The sequence below is a fragment of the Dermochelys coriacea genome, chromosome 11, assembly GCF_009764565.3.
Source record: "Dermochelys coriacea isolate rDerCor1 chromosome 11, rDerCor1.pri.v4, whole genome shotgun sequence".
NCBI lineage: Eukaryota > Metazoa > Chordata > Testudines > Dermochelyidae > Dermochelys > Dermochelys coriacea.
The window spans coordinates 60,497,329-60,512,794 of record NC_050078.2 but is presented as its reverse complement, the minus strand read 5'-3'; the positions used below and the strand labels follow the sequence as shown (position 1 = coordinate 60,512,794).

The 15,466-nt window shown below is 38.7% G+C and overlaps 1 protein-coding gene across 14 annotated transcripts in view; it reads left to right on the top strand.

Moving 5' to 3' along the window:
* Positions 1–14,745, top strand: part of TRAK2 (trafficking kinesin protein 2) — a 72,751-nt gene extending 58,006 nt beyond the window's left edge. For 9 of the 14 annotated variants that reach the window (XM_043505584.1, XM_043505585.1, XM_038422369.1 and 6 more), the window contains 9 exons: positions 1,380–1,510; positions 1,671–1,745; positions 2,503–2,640; positions 3,892–3,971; positions 4,770–4,973; positions 5,738–6,036; positions 6,447–6,722; positions 8,119–8,218; positions 10,096–14,745. In XM_043505584.1, the coding sequence (XP_043361519.1) occupies positions 1,380–1,510; positions 1,671–1,745; positions 2,503–2,640; positions 3,892–3,971; positions 4,770–4,973; positions 5,738–6,036; positions 6,447–6,722; positions 8,119–8,218; positions 10,096–10,768 (1,976 nt within the window). In that variant the 3' untranslated portion in view covers positions 10,769–14,745. The remainder of the gene's footprint in view (positions 1–1,379; positions 1,511–1,670; positions 1,746–2,502; positions 2,641–3,891; positions 3,972–4,769; positions 4,974–5,737; positions 6,037–6,446; positions 6,723–8,118; positions 8,219–10,095) is intronic. The other 5 variants (XM_043505590.1, XM_043505591.1, XM_043505592.1 and 2 more) reach the window with 1 other exon arrangement.
* Positions 14,746–15,466: the final 721 nt, after the last annotated feature.

Genomic DNA, 15,466 nt, shown 5'->3' with positions numbered 1-15,466 from the left:
TGCAGATATGTTACTTTCACTACCCTTGTACAAATGCAGGTAAATACTCTAATGCAGTTGGGAGTGATATTAACTTTCTTTGTTAATTGGGTAATATGGCAGTTTAAACTTTTATCTGTATTCATTTGATCTATGCTTCTTCCCATATTCACTAGAAAGATAGGCTTATCTTGCGAGATTCTTATTTTGCATAATCCCTATAAAGAACTCTGCATTGTTGCCAGCTTTTATTTTGAATAGCAGTCAAGTGTTCTGGATTAATGCCCATCTGATTGTCTAATTGCTTTATTGTATCCTCCTAGAAGCTGTGTAACCTCAGCCAGTGGAGGTTGTTGATTCTGTTTTACATACCACTTCACTGTACCACCAATAAGAGGGATGTAACTCTTGTTTAACTTTATGGAGTCCAAAGGTGTGTTAGGCACTTCAGAAACTCATAAAATGGATCTTGCGCCCAAAGAGTTTATAGTCTATGTAGGTGACACACAGAAGAAGAAGGGGGGAAACACTACAAAGTTTTTCCTATTTTGCATCTTTTCAACTCTTTCTAGTATATTATTTTTACCCCTAATTTTAAACATAAACTTATCTCCAAACAGCATAGATTTACTGTTATCCCACTATCTGTTGTAATTTGCCATAAAAATGAATCATGTAACCTAGGTTATAGAAATCCTTATATACAATTAAATAAAAGGAGTACTTGTGGCACCTTAGAGACTAACAAATTTATTAGAGCATAAGCTTTCGTGAGCTACAGCTTACTTCATCAGATGCATAGAATGGAATCATACAATTAAATGTATCTTGCCTCATGTCACTGTTACAAGGCTAACTGCATCTCTGTCTCCTTTCTGATTTCTAGTTATTAAAGATCACCCCCATGTTTTATTTCAAGCTCTCATGAGCTGAGCAAGGTTGGGTTTCTCATTCACTGGTTATTGCACCTTTTTAAAGACCCATTTGAGAGTTTACAGGGTATGAGCTATGCCATTTAATGAAGGAGTTGGTAGAAGTTATGAACTATGAACTTCATCTTTATGAACTTTATCTTCAGTGATAAAAAACGTGTGTTTTACCTTGGCATAACTAATATGCATTAGCTGTTCCATTGTAAAAATATAATGGAGACAAGGCACTTTGGTTTTACTGCAAGGTAGACTGGGTAAAGTCAACTACAGATGGCATGAGATTAACCACAGACATTCAGGGCTCTTGTGTGCTTTTCACCATATTGACAATTCAGAGCTCCCACTGTTGTACATCCTGAATTGATTCTTTAGGAATTTCACTGTCCTTTGATGACTACAGTGTTCACATTTGCCAAGGGTGTGCCAGGGAATGTTGTGTGCTGAATGTATATTTTACTCTGTTTTTAGGGGAAACACATGCTCAAATTGCCAGAATGACAGAAGAGTTATCAGGAAAGAGTGAAGAGCTGATTCACTATCAGGAAGAGATCTCAACCCTCTTGTCTCAGATGGTTGATCTTCAGCATAAACTCAAAGAGGTGTGTGCATGCAGTAGGGCAAGGAGAGACTGAGGGACAGGCTGCTGTTTTCGGAGTGTGGTTGGTTCAGAGGATGCTCTGGAGAGGAACAACTTTCTGTTTGGTAAAAAAGGAAGAAATAATCTGAACATGCTATTTGCTTTGCTTTTTGTACCTACAGCATGTGATTGAAAAGGAGGAGCTGAAACTTCACCTACAAGCTTCCAAAGATGCCCAGAGACAGCTGACAGGAGAGGTATTGGGGGCTTCTATTTATTCATTTGAAATAGGGTGAGGAAAAAAAGAGCCAGGTGGAGGGAAAGGGGAACAAGGATTTTTTTGTTTGTTTTTTTTGTTAACCTCCTGGTGGGTAGAAGGAAAAGAACAGAGTATTTCTAATAATTCATCCTGACTGTGTCTACAATCCCCGTGAGTCTCAAGGCAAGTTAGGTATATATGGAGAGAGATCTTACTGCTACAGAAAGTTCTGAGCAGTGGTGAGCTGGAGCCGGTTCGCGCAAACCAGTTTTTAAATTTTGAATCCGGTTAGAACAGGTTGTTAAAGAAGACAAGGAACCAGATAGTGTGCTGTGTGACAACTAGAAAGCTTTTGAATGCTGTAACAAGAAAACACTTACGCACATGGTTAACTTTAGGCAATTTTTACTCACCTGGAGGCACTCCGGGTCTTCGGCGGCACTTCGGCAGCAGGTCCTTCAGTGCCACCAAAGACCCGGAGCGAGTGAAGGAACCGATTCTTCATCTTTTGGCAGTTCATCATTGGTTATGAGGACTATATCAAGTGAATGTGCACAGTTCTAGGCTTGGTTGCAGCTTGCTAATATTTAGAGAAATGCTCTTTGTTCTGTTCTTTATACAGATAATTACTGCATTGCAACAATATTCATCTGTATAGATTTATCCTGGTGTAAATTCCATTGGTTATTGTAGTACTGTCTTTGCTTCTGTTGTGGACTGCTGGCTGCATTATGGACCACTGTTTTTTGTTGCAGCTGCATGAGTTACAGGATCGGAATGCAGAATGTCTAGGGTTGTGGCATGAATTACAAGAAGAAGTGAGGAAGCTGCGCAGCAGAGCCAGCCCTGCTGCACATCTCTGCCGCCCCCAGTCATGTGGGGCATTTCCTTTGGTAATGAATCTTGAGCTTTCTCTTAGCATGGTGTATCCACACTGTTACATTGTAGGGCTGTAATACTATCAACAGTCTTTAGTAACATGGAATTACAAGGGCAAAACCAGAGTTGCTTGTTCTTATGCGTAGAATGCCAAAGAAAACAATCCTAGAGCTGTCAGAGGGATGGATTAGATGAGCTAATCTTTTCTATTTCTGATTTCTAAGATCAGAAGTGATCTTTTAACCTCTCCACATTTGGGCCATTTATTCACTATAAAGAGATTTTTAAAATGTACTCTGCATGTGTACATTCTACATTTCCCTTTCCTTACCTTCTATCACAAACACTTATGTCACCTTTCTTTCTTTTTTTCTTAGAAGTTGATCCCAGTTTAAATAGTTTAGAGATTAGATTGCTAGCATGTTCTATCAGTGGAAGTCCCAAAGAAACATGCTATGGATTGAACTTTTAAATGGCTGTTCTGCTACAAACGGCATGGCAGATTTCAGTAGTTTTCGTGTGGGGAAATTCAAGAAATAAGTTCAGCTGGTAAATTTCCCCAGTGCTGGCAAGGCCTTAGTAGCTTGACAGCTTCTCTTAAAAAAAAAAAAAACACACCTGTTCCTGAAAATAATCACCCTTTTATAATGCACTACGTTGCTGTGATTTTTATCTTCATCATATACTCCCCTGCAATCTCCTTGTTATGAAATTGGTGCTGAACACCAATAACAAATGCACTGCCGTGACATGGTTGTAAATGACTGTTGGAAAACTTAGATTGTAAATGTTGGTTTCTTTTAGATTAATCTTTTTGGGGAACTGTGTCTTTGGCCAGGTTTACATTAGAAACTTGTGTCAGTATAGTAATATCAGTTAGGTAGGTGATTTAATATTTCTCTGGTGACACTTTTATACTGGCGAAAGCCCTGGTATAGATGCAGTTATACTGCGTAAAACTGTTTTTTCCATTACAGCTTATTTTGCTTGGGGAACCAATGTAAACTATACGTGCAAAAGCACTTTTATGCTAGTATAAACCACATATCCCCTAGGAGAGTGTGCTGGTATTGCTATGCCAGCAAACGTTTTCTAGTGTGCACCTGACCTGTATCTGTGTCTTTTAGGTCACTATGTAGCGACACTAATTAATAATAATAATGGAGCAGAACATGAGTTTTTTTACTGGGTGTCTATTGCCAAACTTGTGGAGGAAAGCATTTGAATGTCAATTTTGTTTTATTTGATTGATTTGTTCCCTACAGGATTCCCTTGCAGCAGAGATTGAGGGAACAATGAGGATGGAGCTGATTCAGGATGAAGAATCTGCTCTCGGTAAACAAAAGTAAGTTCAGCTTTCACCTTCCCACACGCATCCTCTCTTAACTTTTGCTAGATGTGCCAATGCCAGGGCTAAGACTAACGTCAATGAAGTTCGGGTAATTGCTGGGAGTGGGTGAATCTAGATATTCTGTGCCTTATGGAAAGGTTCAGTATAGTTCAATAAAAAAAAATCACCTTTCCAGTATTGAGTTTATTTTCAATAATCTTAGGGAATTTAGTGCAGTATGTGTACTCTTCCTATTGAGTTCTCTGGGATGGTTAAAAAAAATCTACTTAAAGGGTATTATTCCTGAATTCTGTAGGTTTTTAAACTAATTTCTGTATTACTACATTGGTTTCATCCCTATTAAATTCTCTGGCAATTTTCTATAAGGGAAACTAGAACTGAAGAGAAATTATATCAGTTCCCAGTATCTTGAAAGGCCTTTTCCTGGAGCCTTGACTCAGGATTAAGGGCTGCAGGGACTGATCCTAAAACATTTTATTGACCTTGAAACTTCTTGCATGATATTAATGCCACCTCCTCTTGTTCTTTCAAGCCCATACAGGGTGGTTCTTCCAGCAGGAGAGAGCGTGCCTCTCAGCAACTTCATCACTCAGACAATTTCCACTCTTTCTGGGCTCTGATTCCTTACTGTTTACTAGACTTGTATAACCTAGTAGAAGTCTTGTGATCGCCTGAAACTTTTTTTTTCTGTATCCTACCCAAAACACTTTCGAGAACATTATTGGTCATTGGTCAGTTCCTTGCTATAAGGATGAAAAGGGGATTGATATTTATTCTCTCTCCCTTTCTCAGGGTTCTGCAGAAACGAGTGTTTGATACCGTCAAGGTTGCTAATGTTACACGTGGTCACTCTTCTTCATTTCCTGCCCAACTACTAATCCCTGGATCTAATCGTTCAAGTGTTATCATGACCGCAAAGCCCTTTCAATCTGGCCTACAACAAGTGGAGAGCAAGGCACATCTGAACCAGAGGAGCAGCTCCAAGGAAATCTCAAAGTAGGAAACTCAGCATATTAGTGTGGTTTTAGGTTACTTGTGTAGGCAGTCTGTATGCGTGCATAGGAATTATCATTCTCAGTGCCGAACTATAATCCTATTGCTCTCATCAAAACTCGAGGAGATAGGGCTCAGCTTTTTCATCTTTGTAGTGTGATTGAGACTAACTTGCCATGGCAGCTGGTGAGAGAGAGCTATTTTCCTTATTCTCTTAACTGCTAAATGTTCCCAATGTCACCCCATGGGATATTGTGAACCCAGGCTTCCTCCACTGATGACCTGATTTAATACTAAACCTGCTCATGCTATCCACACTTATTGTGCTGACAAGTCATATATGTCTGTGACTTTGTACATCAAGATTGAAGGGGGAAGAGATTAAATGGCGTATATAAGGCAGAAGAGGATGAATGTTAGCAAGCAAATAATACAAAGAATTATAAACATCATTATGTAGTAAATTCAGTGACTGCAGAGAAAAAGCAAGCAAACAGGTTATCTTATACACTGGTTGTCTTTGTTCCTAAATAATGAAGCTGTGAGATGCTGCCTCCAGACAAATTTGTCTGAAGATTTTTAGTCTGAAACCTTGCCAGATATTGTGATACTGACTACACCAATTAAATAGAAGTCTTTAAAACAACTTCATCTTTTTTTCCTCATCCCAAAACTAAATCCAACCTGGGCCCCTGTTTACTAACATAATGTTTAGTCTTTTAAACATTTAGTTTTAATTCTCAATTCTGATTTCATGTTCCCCCAAGGGACAACCAAAAGCTGGGCCAGCCTGGAACCCCTGGAGACAATGATTTAGCTACAGCTCTGCACACACTTTGTCTCCGTCAGCAAAACTACCTGAGTGAAAAGCAGTTCTTTGAGGAGCAATGGGAGCGTAAAATGCATTTGCTGGCTGACCAGAAAGAAGAGGCTGGTGGCTGTTGCACACCAGTAGGGAGTTGTCTGTCCGGGGGTGCAAACTCAGAATTCACTGACTTCTCTGGGGGCTCTCCCTACCTCCGTTTGCTCCTTCCAGAGAAATTACAAATTGTTAAACCTCTCAAAGGTAAGAGAATAATCTGCCTTCTCTCTCTAGCAGAAGGAAATGTCGTGCTTTGCTTATGGTGGAATCAGTGTATTTGATAATTAAATCAATGTTGCCCTGGGAATGGGTTGGTACTCAAGAATCAGAAGCCCTTGGAGAAAGAGACTTTTTTTTTTTTTAAAGCCAATTATCTGCTAGCTTGGTGGTAACACAGTGTACTTCAGAGTAAGAGACCCAAATGTAGGAGCAAACTTGTTTCAGTACTAGGCATTCCTGTTTAACTCTCTGAATCTCTTGGTCTAAATTCTTCTCATGTACCATGATGACAGTCCCAGTTGGTCAGGTTGTTTTGGTATTGTGTTCTGGCCACTCTTTATGATTCAGTAGAATGGAACAGAAACATCCCCTTCCACCTTTTTTTGCCTCATCAGGATCTCAGACTCTGTTCCACTGGCAGCAGCTTGCTCAACCCAACCTAGGTACCATCCTCGATCCACGGCCAGGTGTTGTCACAAAAGGCTTTACACCATTACCTGAGGATGCCGTCTACCACATCTCTGACTTGGAGGAAGATGAGGAAGAAGGGGAAGGAGGTATAACATTTCAAGTGCCACAAGCCTTTCTGGAGGAAGGGACACGTGCAGTGCCAAAGCCAGAGGCAGGGATCTTCCTGCCTCCTATTACTTCAGCAGCAGTGCCACTCACTGGTAAGAATCATGGATGTTTATGGTTTCACTTTTCATACATTTCTTACTGTGGTTTATATGTCACTCTTGGTGCTTCCTTATGCTGCTGCTTTTTTCATTGCTATAACCTCATTCATATAAGGTTGTGCGTTACCCCTGTCAGATTTTAAAGCTAAGTAGAGGTATGTCAGGTCAGTTCTTGGATGGGGGATCTCCAGGAACATCAAGGTTTTGCAGGATTCAGAAGGTGGTATTCTCCCTCTAAGCCTGTGCTGTTCTGGAGCATATTGCTGCTAGAAAAGCTGGTTTTGGATGTGACCAAAAACTGAATTCTTAACCAAGTACGTTCGTCAAAGGAAGACTCATATGTTCTTAACAAGTATTGTATCAAAAACAATTGACATTTTCTTATTTAGAGTAACAAAAATACTGATTAAAAAAATTAAAACATTCCATGGCAACTCCCATTTTCCTGCTAAAAGGCATGAAATAGAAATTCAGACAGGAAGAAATTTAATCTGCACTAAACTTAGTTGAGGAAAGTATTGTATTTTTTAAGACTGAATTTAGTTATGTTTCAAAATAATGATTCATTGAGAAATAAGGTTGTGGTAAAGGAATAAAACTTCTGATTTCTCCCTCAGTGTTGGTATGAGGAGATACATTTGCCTGCAGCAGGTGTCTCAATCAGTGATTTCTGTACAATAGCTTGCTGGTAGACTGAGAAATATGAGATTTCTGAATTAAGAAGTCTGGATTTGTCTCTGGGAAATTTAAAGGCAAACTTCTTTGCAGATCTCCATTTTATACTTGTTTGGGGAGGTAACCTGTTGGGAGTCTTTTCATCCAAGTACCAAAAGATAGCAGTCACACAATGTTAACTGAAGCACACTTCAATAAAAAGGAGATAATCATTTCTTGTGCTCTCCATCTTCAGAGCACTTGACAAACAGCAACTATTTCTCACTACACCTGTGAGGTATAGAAGTATTTCTCTTCCCTATTTTACTCATGAGAAAACTAAGACAGAGAGAGACTTGATGTGTCCTGTGTCATGGGAGGAGTCTGCATCAGTGTGTGGAATGAATCTAGAGTCCAGGATCAGTCCTGCACTGAAAACACTAGATATAACACTCTTGCTAATGTCCAAGATATACACTCTAAAGAAGCAGAAACTCTAATATTGAGAAGTCTCAATTTCACTTCATCTTACACTGAAAAAAATTAAAGTGAGGAATGGAAAGTCTCTTAAAATAGAACTATCTTTTTCAGTTGAACATATTTATCTTTGGGGGATTCCCCTTCTTTAGTTTTTATTTAAACCCCACAAAAAATCCTGGAATAACGGTACCTTACCTTAATTAGTCCTTTTCTCTCGCTTTCTGTTCTCATTGGCTGTGTTTTGTCTTCATTGCAGCCTCAAACCCAGGAAAGTGTCTCCCCTCCACAAACTCCACATTCACCTTCACTACCTGTAGGATCCTGCACCCCTCTGATGTCACTCAAGTTACCCCCAGGTAAGATGGTTGTTAACATTCAGAGTTATTGCACGGAATCAGTTGCTCCTGAGGTATGGACCAGGTCTAGAAAAGAATGAAAGATGTATCTGGCCCGAGAGGAGCATTCAGGATTGATGTTCTTACTAGTCGTTTTAATTATGAAAGGCATTGCGAGAATGGATCAATTTCGATCTCTCTCTCTCTCTCTCTCTCTCTCGCATACATATATCCCTGACCCCTTTAATTTCAACCACACATTGGTTCCTATTGTGGAAATAAATTTAGGCTGGTAAATGGAAATATAACTTTATGCAGCATATAGTCTACTGATGGGATTTACTCTTGCAGGACATATTTGAGATCTATACTGTGACTGGGTTTTTAAAAAGAACTAACTCATTTCATATAAAGAAAAGGAGTACCCGTGGCACCTTAGAGACTAACAAATTTATTAGAGCATAAGCTTTCGTGAGCTACAGCTCACTTAGCTCACGAAAGCTTATGCTCTAATAAATTTGTTAGTCTCTAAGGTGCCACGGGTACTCCTTTTCTTTTTGCGAATACAGACTAACACGGCTGCTACTCTGAAACCTGTCATTTCATATAGTTATCCAGCTACATAGCCCCTATGTAGTTATCTAAACTAATACAGTGAAGGTGATCACATTTTATACTTCAGGATAGATGATGTAAGATGACCTTCTGTGCCATTTGGGATCATGTATGACCTTACTTAATTTGCCAGGAGCATTATTAGTTGGTTTTGTGTTGGATCTTGTGTTGGTTGGTGGTTGTCTCCTGAGGGGTAGGGTAGGAGTTTAGATGGATCAGTGGTCTGAGCTGGTGTCAAATCCTACGGGAGCTCAGTTTTCTGAAATTTTAGAATGTCATTGACCTCTTACCCAGAAAGCACTCTATGTCTGGTCCTTCCAATAAACGGGTGCACCAGAAACCAGCACCCACCTTCCTAATTAAAACTAGATGCTGCTTCCTGAAGCACCGAGTTATTATAGTAGCAGAGATAGATGGGAGGTAATGATGACAATGTTTGTGCATTGGGGAAGAAAAATAAGGATTAAAAGAAGAGAATATGTAGGAGAGAGAAAAAAACTTGTACTGGACAATGTTAATCCTCAGCTTTGTGAAATGAATCGTATCAGTTGAAGTGGCAGCTCTACAAGATCCTCCAGTCTGCAGCTGTGAAGAATCAGGTTTGCAAATGCTTAGACCTTTAGCCTCCCTCCACCAATGTATGTGTTTTGCAGCAGAGTAAATGTTTTGTATGCTCTTGTAATTACGTTTCTATCAAATTTATCCAGATACTCCTAAATAGTAATTGGCTTTGGAAAGCTCTAGTTTATGGTGTTAATCTCTAGCTTCAGCGCCAAAGGCATTTAAAAGGTAAACTCTTCCAAATTAAGACTTGACAAAGAAATGAGTTTAACATATACCATGACCTTTGCAATCAATTCTATACTTAAATATATTCTTAAAATTTTAAAGTAGTTCTTCTTCCATGATTATTCTAATGCACATAAAAGTGCTGGACTGTAATTATTCCTGTAATTTGGTTGTGTAGGATCCTGTAAAATTTGCTGCATTTTCTATAAAAACGTTTCAATATGGCACTTTCTAATGTGTCCTGCAGTGTGGGATTTGCAAAGCAATGTTTTGTATTTCTGAATGTTATAAAGGCTGAAGTTGTGAAAGTTGCAATGAATCTTATTATATGCAGATACAGAATTGTTAATCTACTTTTTTTTAATTTGAGTACAAGCCTTATTTTTAAAATGATTGTTGTTACCTTGCCCTGTGTTATATGAAAGTTTCCAGATTGAGAGCAAAGTACAGTAATAATGATACCCAGTGTGTGTGTTTTTGTTTGTTTTTTTCAGCTCCATGTATACTCCATTGTCATTTGGAAGTAGTGGCAACAGTACTGGCAATACAACGGTAAGCTCTCCAGCCATGTCCTGTAGGCTTAGTATTGGAGAATTCCTCTCTAACAGAAGAGACTCTTCCACCACCTTGAGCACCACCACCAGTCTGGCTAAACTCTTGCATGAACAAGGCATCTCTGCCTGTGATAACCCTATGCCAGGAAAGCTGCCTATGCTACAGCCCCTACGAACCCTTCCCATTCTCTCCACTCCCCGAAATTCTCCCTCATGCTCACCTTGTTCTTCCCCTCTGCCTTTTGATACGCGAGCGCATCTCTCTGAAAACTTTCTGGCATCACGACCAACTGAAACATTCTTGCAGGAGCGGTTTGGCCTGAAACCATCCCATAACCCTCCTAACCTAGACCAACTGAAGATGAACCTGGTGGACAGGCTGAAGAGGTTGGGTATTGCCAGAGCAGTCAAACCCCCGGAGGCAGGGGACCATGTTAAAAATCAAGGGCCAGAAATTGGCCTGCGGAGACAGGACTCGGCTGTGTTTTTAAGTGCAGGTAGCAACCTGATGGGTGGACTGAGAAGAAACCAGAGTCTTCCAGTCATGATTGGGGCACTTGGAGCTCCATTTTGCACATCCTCATCAAAAATGGGTATCTTAAAGAAAGACTGAGTGGTTTCTAAGTAACAGACTTCTTGCAGAACAAATAATACATTAAGGCTGAACATCTGATACAGGTGTGGAATGGAGAGTTGCAGAAGGAATGTGCACGTTAAAGTGGAAAAAGAAAGGGAGATGGGGTGAGAGAGAGCGAGAGAGAGAGAGATTGCATGGCGTTGAGGAAGGAAGAAGAAAGAATTGGGAAGAGATCACAGGAGAGAAGAAACCAAAGCTAAATCTTGAGATCCTTTACACATCTGACTTCTTGGCTTAAATAAAAAGACAATAACAAATGCTTGTCAGTATCTTCTACTTTCAAATGTATGTGTCTGGGGCAATAAATGTCTTGTAGAATGCTTTGTCTCCCCCTCTCCACCATGATCATATTATTTTGCCAAATGTTAGCGGTCAGATTGTACCACTGAAGGTATTAGTAAAAGGAACAAGGAATCTGTTCTTTACTGCACCAGAATAATTGGTCCAAATCCATCTCTGTAGCGAAAAACAAGCACAGGAACAACTCGGATTCCTTTTGTTTTTTGCATTTCCAATTTAGAAATTAAACTGAACCTCTTCTTTTAAAAAATATTTTGTATGTTAAGTTTTATACTTCTCATTGCATGTATAAATAAAAGTTGGGGTAGGATTTTTATTTTGGATGAGTACAGCAGTGCCAGTGGAGTGTTAACAGAATGACATTTTTCTCTGAACTCTCTGAAAGCTGTTGAAAGCACATTGAGGAAAGTGCAATCAGTAGGAGTTAAGCAGAAGAAGATTTTTATATTCTAGGGAAAATTGTTTATTTCGAGCTACAAAACGTTTCCAAAGCATGCTATGCATATATTTTTAATAAAAGGAGGTTTGCTTGCACACACACAAAATCTCAGGCACATTTTAATGTTATAAAAGGGAGTAAAACATAAATGCTTGATTCTAGGTTTGTTTTTATTTGATCTAAACAGGGAGCATATTTTTAACAGAAGATGACAGAATGTTAGAAGTTTTGTGACTGACTCTGCTCTTGGCTACTAGATAGTCCCTACATTTAAGAGAGCTTTTTAATGGAATACAAACCTATTTAAGATACTTTCTGATTCTAGGCAGGATTCTGTTACACAGATTTCACTGAGGAAACAGTCCATGAAGTTGTTCTGGAACTTTGGTTAGTACATAACCTAACGTTCAAGACTCTGGCACTGAAGCAACAAATAAGACAGCAGTGAGTGATTTTTGTGGCCGCTGTATCAAATAGAAATGAGTTTTGTCATTGTCAGAAGATAATCTGCCTCTTCTTTGTTAATGGAGAGCAGTTCAAAGACTTACTGTTCTGAGCGAAAGTAATAAAGATCTTAAGAGGCAGACTCACTGCATTGGAAAATTGAATGGACAGAAATCAAGTCACTTGAAAAAAAAAATCTACTGGTGTCTTTGGGTGCTAAATAGCAGGACGCTTTGAGCCCATCACCAGTGGATTCAGAAGCATTTTAGCTATAACTAAGCATAAAAAGTTGTTCCTTTGAATAATCTATATCTTGGTTTATAAAGTGGCTACAAGGAAAAAAACCTGTCCAAACTGATCAGTGCTAGATCTCTGCAAGTGATTCTGTTGTGAACAAGTCCTTAATCTCTGTGATAGAATTGTTTATTTGTAACCTAATTTTAGCTATAAGGAACTTTTATTATGATTTTAAGTCTCCATTTCTTTACAAGTGAATTAACAATTATACTTTACCCTAGTTGTTAAATATAGTTGTGATAGACCTAGTGGGACTAGGCCAGCATGAGTAGGGTACGTGATCAAATCATGATGGAAAATCAAACCAGAGTTCAAAACTATATATGTTTCGGCTGAATGGTCTTTACCTGCACTGGAACAATTTTTATAGAGGTTTTAATACTCTTTAGGCCCATTCATTCTGACCAGTCACACAATGATAGGGTCAGATTTGGCCACAACCATGTTTTAACAGCCATGCTTAACTATGTTGTCTAAACTCGGTTGTAAGACCTGTGTAGTTGGGGCTCTAGGTAACATCCTCTTGGGGTCCACTGGAGTGAAGCAGTTATATGACTGGTTATAACTGTCAAGAGGCACAACCATCCTAATCTGCCCTCTAGACGCTGCAGCACTGCCAGCACTGTAAAAACTTTAAATGGAACAGATTAGAAAATCTGGTAGCTTTATAAATGAGTTATTATATCATTTATAACCTGACGTTTCCTACTATTACACTCCTTTTGGTGTCTTAATGATGCTTTTTGATATAAAGCTTGTTTCTAAAAAAAGAAAAGTAGTAACCACTCCAGGCACTAACTGCTTCACAAGGCTTCTCAGCAGCCATTGTCTGTCAGTAGTACATATAAGCATTCAGTAGCTCCATTGGTTGGCCTTTGGGAGTTTGCTTAGATAGCTCATGTAGTTGTAAAAGATTAATCTATTAATTTAAAATAATGCATATGGGTTAATTCTGTTTTAAATGACAAAAAAAGTTCCTAATTTTTATTTTAAAGCATTTGGGTTGTACTTCCTTACCCATGCACAGGGTCTTACCTCGCTTGGTAAAGTGAGGTATTTGTTCTCCAGTGAACTAAGCATTTGGTATATCATATGTGTATTTTGCAGTTCCCAGGGAAATATCAGGTGACAAAGCAATAAAAAATTAGACAGTCTGATGTATACAGAGAACAGCATTTGTGTCAAATTGATGTCCAATTTAGGTACATTTATTATATAAATGCTTGTAAACTACAGCTAGACTTTTACACGTATTAAATAATTTAGAATTAATATATCTGTATTTTAACTAGCTTTGTCATGATTGCTATAGCTGTATATTAACAGCAGAAGAATCAAAACAACTGATTTATTAGACTTTTTTTCAGACCAGGTTGCTGTTTAAGTTCATTTAAAAGCACAATAATTAAATGCATGTAAATATGGAATGAAGCCTTTTAAAAACATGTTTTGATTTGAATGATACCAAGTTGTCCCAGCCTAATGTGTAATAAAGTTTCCATAGACCAGTGTCTCATCAACTACCTGTCCAAAGCAGGAAGGTGATAAAAGCAGAACTTGTGCACTATTGTGGCTATATATTTATCCGTTCAGTTGAAGCTGAAGATTTTTTTATCTTGTATGTACATTGATGGATATGCCGTGTGTATTTTGTATACTTGTGCCTAAATTCCAGGATCAAGGAAAATTAGATCTGAAGGATGTAGCAGTGGCTTAGCAGTGTAGCCTAACCTAGAAGACAACGTTTTGCAATAGGCCTTTATGATGATGTTGGTAGCATATTTAGTTCTTTGGAGTTGGAAGAATTGATTAGCGTCTCCTGCCTCCCAGTAGAGAGAAGCATTTACATGAATGATCTATCTAAGATTCTACAAAGGGTCTCTTGATATATTTCAAGATGGCTTAGACAGCTGGGTGGAGCTAGTGGCAATAGCAACAAATAACTACAGTTGAAACAGGTCCTGTGTCCGCAAACCTGCAACATGGAACAAACACCAGAGAAGACCGAAAGGAATTTAGCCATCCCTTTTAGGAAAGACCCAGAAAGAGAGAGAGCTTCCTGCGATGTCAGTCTGCCAACCTCAGTGTCTGTCTTACTCAGGTTTTGAGCATATTTTTGAGCAAGTAAGCAAAGTACCCATTTAATTTTCTGCCTTTAGAACCACAGGACTATAGTTTCACTAACTGAACTTCCCTGATGTGAAACGCATACAAAACCAATGCACTAAAAGCACACATGGGCAGTGAGATGAAATATGTTTTTTTAAGCAGAAGAAAATCTACTTAAGCAAAGCAAACAGCATAGAAAGGAGCAAAGGTTTGGGTTTGAGACCCATTTAGCCACTGCATAGGGTAGTTGCACATTTTTGAGAAACTGGGAACTTTTTTTTGTTCATCTGCTTTTTGCACTTAATTTTTCATAGTGGAATGTAAATTTGATAATAAACATGTACAAACATGGTGTTTTACATGACACTGGTGGCACTGTGGTTTATTCCATGCGTGTGGATAGAGATATAGATAGATATAAAAATATGAGTATGGTGGTGGTGGGTACTCTTATAAAAGGAGATTTGGCTTTTAAAAAAACGAAATGTTGCTAAAATACGGTAGATCTATTTTTAGTGGTGGTTAAATCTAGATAACAGTGTTTATTGTATATCTTCTTTGTTGTTTGAAAAACCTTTTTGTTGAGAATGAAGAATTTCACATCTGCCTTAAAAAAAGAATATCCAGATGTGAATGTCTCCTTGTCAGATTACATGCAATAATTAACTCTTGTGAATACTTTTTCTTTCATCCCACAATGGCTATTAAGGACTCTTAGCATTAGGATGAATCTAGCAGGAATCCAAGAGGGAAAGAATGGAGCAGCCTCCCCTATATTTATGGAAAATCAGCCAGCATCTTTCAGTTCTTCCTCCAGTTTTTTATTGTCTCCTGTTTGGAAACAAGAATCCTTTCCCCATACTACTACCACTGACATATCTTCTTGTGACTCTCATGCTTCTAGGGAAGGAAGGAAGAACTGAATGGGCCTTTTATAATTAGGTGAACGATCATGCAGTTCTTTTACCTCCTTCCTGGTCATTGCCATCATAAAGCTAAGTGTCCCGAACACCTGTCATAGGATGGGAGAAGAGACTGAAACAAATTGAATTAATGATGAATAATTTTCCCTTCCTTAACAGTTT